The sequence below is a fragment of the Cajanus cajan genome, chromosome 8 (genome assembly GCF_000230855.2).
Source record: "Cajanus cajan strain Asha chromosome 8, NIPB_CcT2T_4, whole genome shotgun sequence".
Classification (NCBI taxonomy): Eukaryota; Viridiplantae; Streptophyta; class Magnoliopsida; order Fabales; family Fabaceae; genus Cajanus; species Cajanus cajan.
Window position 1 is genome coordinate 32,911,274 of NC_138524.1, and position 6,364 is coordinate 32,917,637.

Below are 6,364 nucleotides of genomic sequence, written 5' to 3' on the forward strand. Positions count from 1 at the left end.
ATGCATAAAATTTCATCAACATCTAAAATACTCCCTCCGTTTTTTTTTCATAGTCGTTTAAGGTTTTGCACAGGAATTAAGGAAACCATTGATATTTTAGTTTTCAAAAATATTTATTATTTACTTTCCTATTTTACTCTTTTTTTTGCATTTTTTAGACTGTTGAACTACTTCATTAAATAGTTGTCCTTTTTTTTGTTTTTTTATAGTATTTTGTTGGGAACATATTGCTCTTATAAATGCACATTAACTTTATATGAGGAGTTAGAGAAAAATTAGGTAGACATTAAAAATAAATACACACATTGTTCAAGAAACATGTATTAATTATCAAGGGTAAAAATGGAAGAAAAAAATTAATAACTCATTGATTTTAGTAATATGACAATGAAAAAAAAAACAACAAACTCTGACAAAACGACTATGAAAAAAAAATGGAGGGAGTAATAGGTAAATCCCTCACAGGGATTACAACTATAATTATACAGTTATATAATTACAATAAACCAGTTGTCAATCAAGTAACAATATAAGAGACTAGCTACACCCAAGTAGCTATAACAACTTCGTCATCCTCCAACATAGCTTTCAACATATACTCTTCCTCCAACCTATCATTACTCTACTCCTATATCAAGTATGATCATCAAAATCCAACCACAAAAGAACATACAAGGGTAAGATTACAAAAAATATCATAACAAGTGCAAAAGTTAAATATACTACACTATCAACATCAAATCATCAACTTACAATACAAAATACCACAACTCAGTATATCAATTTCATCTATGAAATTTACAACTATTCAACACAACTGTTAGAAAAGATGGATTATCCATGAATGGGACAAATTGGATACTAAATTTTTCTTCTTCTAAATCTTCTTGATTTAAAAACTTTTCTAAGACTTTCCAATGGAGCATATTGATATATAGCTATTTATAGGTTTTGGTATTGAGATATCTTGTGCATTCAATGTCAGATTTTGGATTTGAGAATCAACATGTAAGTATTTATAATTATTGGGTCAAGTCTAATATGTAAGTGTATTAAGTTTTTTATACGAGTCTAATTTATTTAATATCTGTGATAAATGGATATTAAGTTGGAGTTTCAAAAATTGAAAGGAAAGAATTCCATTAGACTTCTTTCATTAGACTCTTATAAGTTCTATGACTATCATTAATATTTTGCTCCATCTAAAAAGTAGTAATGTCATAAAAGAATTTTGATGAAAGAGTTATTCTTAACGTACATAGCTAAATATATAACTATTATTGTGATAACAAATTTACCAAAAAAAATATAAAAAAAATAAGTGATTTATGATAATCAATAAACTTTAATTTAATATTTTAAATTTTAGTATTGATCTACGTATATAATTCTATCATAATTTTCCCAATGTCACAGTAAAACAAGTTATGTGCAGATTTATCCATATAAGACGAGAACTTACTTATCAATTACTACACTGCGGGCTTTGAATAATTTATTTTTCAAAAAAATAAATAAATAAATACTCACAGAAAAAGAAAATAAGAAAAAAAGTGAAATAGATTTCTTTAAAAGTTAAAATCGATTTAAATGAAAATTAATTTATAAAAATTTTCTCATGTCTTCTATAAAATTTGTTCTAATTTATTTTTAAGTTAATTTTAGTTAAAAAAATCATTTTATGTACTTTATTTTTATTTTTGAAATATTTAAAGACAAGCTTATTTAAAGATGTCCAAAATAATTACTTCTTCTGTTAACTACTATAAATTGCATACTATAGAAAGATGTTCTAAGTAATTAAACCTTTGAATATGACGTAAGAAATGACATCAATTTAAAGTCATGAATCATTTTCAAAGCAATGAAGCTGAATTGACTACTATATGCATTACATATAAATTTATTACTTCTTTACCTTCATGCAAAGTTGGTATATATATAAACAATTTTGGGGTGACGTAAGCAGTGACCACAACTTAAATGACCAAATCAATGACACCCTTAAGGTTCTTGCATATAAATTTACATATCCGAGGTAATATCTTCGTAACCCTATCTAACTATTCCATAGCCTTGCTTCAATTAGTAGTTTTTTTTTTCTTTCACGTGATTAGTTGAGAATGGCAGAAGAGGTGGTTTTGTTGGATATACATGCTAGTATGTTTGGTATGAGAGTTAGGATTGCATTGGCAGAAAAAGGTGTTAAGTATGTGTATAAGGAAGAAAGCATAGGGAACAAGAGTCCTTTGCTTCTTAAGAACAACCCCATTCACAAGCAAACTCCAGTTCTAATTCACAATGGAAAACCCATTTGTGAGTCTCTCAATATTGTTGAGTATATTGATGAGTTTTGGAAGAACAAAGCTCCATTATTGCCCTCTCATCCTTATCATAGAGCTCAAGCTAGGTTCTGGGCTGATTTTATTGATAAAAAGGTAGTTTTTTTTAAAAAAAAAGTTAATCTGTACTACTAAATTTAACTTTTCCCTTTTTTCAAAACCTCTTGAATTGTTCCCCCAAAACAAGTATTTGTCTAATGATGAAATTGTCTTAAATGAGTTATTTACATTAACTAATGTCTATGGAAAGTATTTATGACGCAGGTGCAAGAAGCTGGGAGTGAGTTATGGGCCTCAAAGGTAGATCAATAGGAGAAGGCCCGGAAGGAATTGAAGGAAAGGTTGAAGCAACTAGAAGAGGTTCTTGGAGACAAGCCATATTTTGGGGGTGACTCATTTGGGTTTCTTGATGTTGCTTTAATCCCTTTCCATCAATGCTTTTATGCTTATGAGATAGTGGGTAGATTCAAATTGGACTGTCCCAAACTCATAGCATGGGCCAAGAGATGTTTGCAGAGGGAAAGTGTGTCCACATCCCTTGCTAGTGAAAAGGACATCTATGAGTTTATTTTGGACTATAGGAAAAGTCATGGGTTGGACTAGGAGACATCATGGGATACAAACTTGAGCATGAATTATACGTAGTAAGAACTAAGGAATATGTGGAATCTGTTAAAGATCAACTAATTGATAAGAAATTTTATGTTTAAATTTTATTATTGTTATTTTACAAGAGAATGTGTTTGTACCAAATAAATTAGGAATATATGTGTTTGCACTTTTATTTTTTATTTTCATTGTGAGACAAGGTCAATATTAGTCAAATATGGAATTTCAAAGTTGGTATGTCATATGTAACGACCCGCCATAGTCTCTACACTTTGTGGAATCGCACTACTACTAGCAAATTAAGAGAAATATTAAGCTGGATAACTCATACATACAGGTATAGGTAAAAATAAAAATAACTAAGTTTCTGTATACAAAATAGAACACCATTGTACTATTCGTACCGCTAAGCCGAGCTCGAAGCTCGGCATCACAACGTAGATCGGCATCGGACGCACGCTATACAATATCAGCCAAGACAAAGCCCACTATCTGAACCAGTCACAACCGACCTCAGGCCCAAGGCCCAGATAAACCCTAATTCACACTAAGGTACGTGCATTACTTATGCGAGACCCATACATCCACAAACACTAACTTTAGCATCAGAGTCTCTTTTGCAGGTACCACCCCACTTTGGAACAGCAAGCATACCTAGCGAAGGAGGCTCACCAATCTTGCCCAGCAGATCGTCCCTACGACTGATCTCCGGTAAGAACATTTGGCTCCCATCGTGGGGCCGATCAAGACATCTCTTATCGGCCACGCTTATGGTTTTCACCCGAAGCCATAGTAGACGAGCAATAGAGGACCTAGATCGCGCAACAAGAATGGAAGGTGAAGCAACATCAAGGAGACTGGTCGAACAGGTCGAGCAAATACGGCAACAACACGTCGTCGACCTGGAGAACATCCGTGCTAGGCATGAAACTGACCTAGCGGCGTTGCGTGCCAAGAACGAGCGCATTCACGCCCAGCTTCCTCGGCGCCCTTCTGATCAACCCCCTCAACCGAGTAATCAAAACGAGGAAGAGGGGCACTCGATTTCCCAGCCACCAACTGCACCCAGGGCACCGACCCATAGGTCTACTATACATCGGTCACACGTGCCGACGAACAGGTCAGACCATGAAGTCAGCATTGCGCCCGCCCAAGTCCCAGGGCATAGGACGAGCATCCGCCGCCACCCTTTCGTTGACGGCATCATGGAGACGCCCTTGCCTTTTAGATGGAAGCCTCTCAACAGCGACCGTTACGATGGCACTGCCGACCTAGATGAGCACGTCGATCTGTACATCACACAGGTAAACCTATACACTAATGAGGACGCTATTCTGTGTAGGGTTTTTCTGACCTCGCTCAAGGGAGCAATACTCGCCTGGTATACTCAATTGTCGGCGGGGTCAATTGACAACTTCAACACTCTGGTGAGGCGATTCACGGCACAATATGCAACGAGTCGGCTTCACCACATCACGTCAGCCGCCTTGGCCAACCTCAAACAGGGCGACGACAAACCGTTGAGGGCGTTCATGGAGCGCTTTGCTAGCACCTCGGTCAAGATATGCAACCTAAATCTCGAGGTCGCCCTTCACGCCATGCTCATGGAGCTTAAGCCAGGACCTTTCGTTGATAGCCTGTGTCGACGACCTCCCCAAGACATGGATGAACTCTGTGCCTGAGCTACAGGCTATATTCAGATGGAAGAGCACACTGCCTTTCGCGACCAAGTTCGTGGAAAATCACAGGCGAAGCTGGACCACAGCCACAAAGATAAGATGAAAGTCACCGCAGCTCGGCACCTCCAGCCTTACTTTCAAACTCACCAGGTGCTCGTCAAAACAAACTACCTGATCAAGCAGATCTTGAGAAAGTTGGAGCTCGCCAGACGAATGATAGCATGGTCAGTAGAGCTGTCCGAGTTCGGCATCAAATATGAAAGTCATGGCCCCTTGAAAGCTCAATACCTGGCAGATTTTGTGGCTGAGCTCACCCCAACCTCGGCTGAAAAACAACAGGTATGGACTTTACACGTCGATGGATCCTCCAATTCTAAAGGTGGTGGTGCAGGTATCATTTTGGAGGGACCGAATAAGGTCACCATAGAGCAATCTCTCAAATTTGGCTTCAAGGTGACCAATAACCAAGCGGAGTATGAAGCGTTTCTGGTAGGGCTAAGGTTGGCTCGCGACCTCGGAGCGTAGAGAGTGTGTTGCAACAGCGACTCAAAGCTCATGGTGGAGCAACTCAGCGGGGCATACCAGACCAAGGACACCCTTCTGCAGAGGTACTTCCATGCAGCATCATAGAAGATCTCATCCTTCGACGAGTTTACAATATACCATGTGCCCCGGGAGTAGAATGCCAGAGCCGATCTCTTGTCCAAGCTCGCCAATACAAAACCCCCCGGGAAATATTGGACCATCATACAGGAGACTTTGAACTTGCCCAGCCTAGATGACAAGGTTGTCAATGCCAGTGACAGCGTAGAACGAGGATGGATGGCAGGTATTTGGAACTACTTAAAGGAAGGAACTCTACTCGAAGATAAAGACGAAGCTCGGAAGATGAGGGTGAGGTCAGCCAAATTCATCATCATTGGCAACAAACTGTTCAAATGTGGCATCTCCACTCCTCTGTTGAAATGCTTAGCAGAGTTCCAGACCACCTATGTCATCGAGGAGATCCACCGGGGGATCTGTGGAATGCATTATGGGGCCCTCTCGATGGCGACCAAGGTACTCCGGGCTGGGTACTACTGGCCCACACTGAAGTCAGATTGCCAAGCTTACGTACAAAGGTGTAAGGAATGTCAACAGTTCGGCAACGTACATCGGCAACCACCTGAACATCTCCACCAGATGATGTCACCGTGGCCTTTCGCCTAGTGGGGAATGGACATCCTCGGACCATTTCCTCCTGCAAAGGGTCAACTTAAATTCCTCCTAGTGGCAATCGACTACTTCACCAAGTGGATCGAGGCGTGTTCACTTGCCAAGATCACTGCTGAGAATGTCTAGAAATTCACCTGGAAAAACATCATCTACAGGTTTGGCATCCCGCATTCTCTCGTCACCAATAACGGCAGACAATTCATCTCATAGAGCTTCGTAGACTTTCTCCGAGAGCTCGGAATCAAACATCTCCCAACCTCGGTGGAGCCTCCCCAAACCAATGGCCAAGCCGAAGCCACGAACAAAGTAATACTCCGAGAACTCAAGAAGCGGCTAGGAAGCGCCAAGGGACAATGGGTCGACGAGCTCCCTAGCATCCTCTGGGCATACCACTGTACCCCCCAGTCAACAACGCAGGAAACGCCTTACAAGATGACCTTCAGAGCCGATTCCATGATCTCCGTGGAGGTCGGCGAGACGTCTCATCGACGTTGTGCCTTCGACAATGAGCAAAACACT

General features: G+C 39.7%; 1 protein-coding gene and 1 pseudogene across 1 annotated transcript; both read left to right on the plus strand.

The window, feature by feature from the left end:
• Positions 1-2,069: 2,069 nt before the first annotated feature.
• LOC145950858 (putative glutathione S-transferase parC) lies at positions 2,070-2,960 on the plus strand (annotated as a pseudogene).
• Positions 2,961-4,156: 1,196 nt separating this feature from the next.
• Positions 4,157-4,633, plus strand: LOC145950426 (uncharacterized). The gene has a single exon (XM_083061513.1). The coding sequence runs from the start codon at positions 4,157-4,159 to the stop codon at positions 4,631-4,633; it is 477 nt and encodes a 158-aa protein (XP_082917639.1).
• The last annotated feature ends 1,731 nt before the right edge of the window (positions 4,634-6,364 follow it).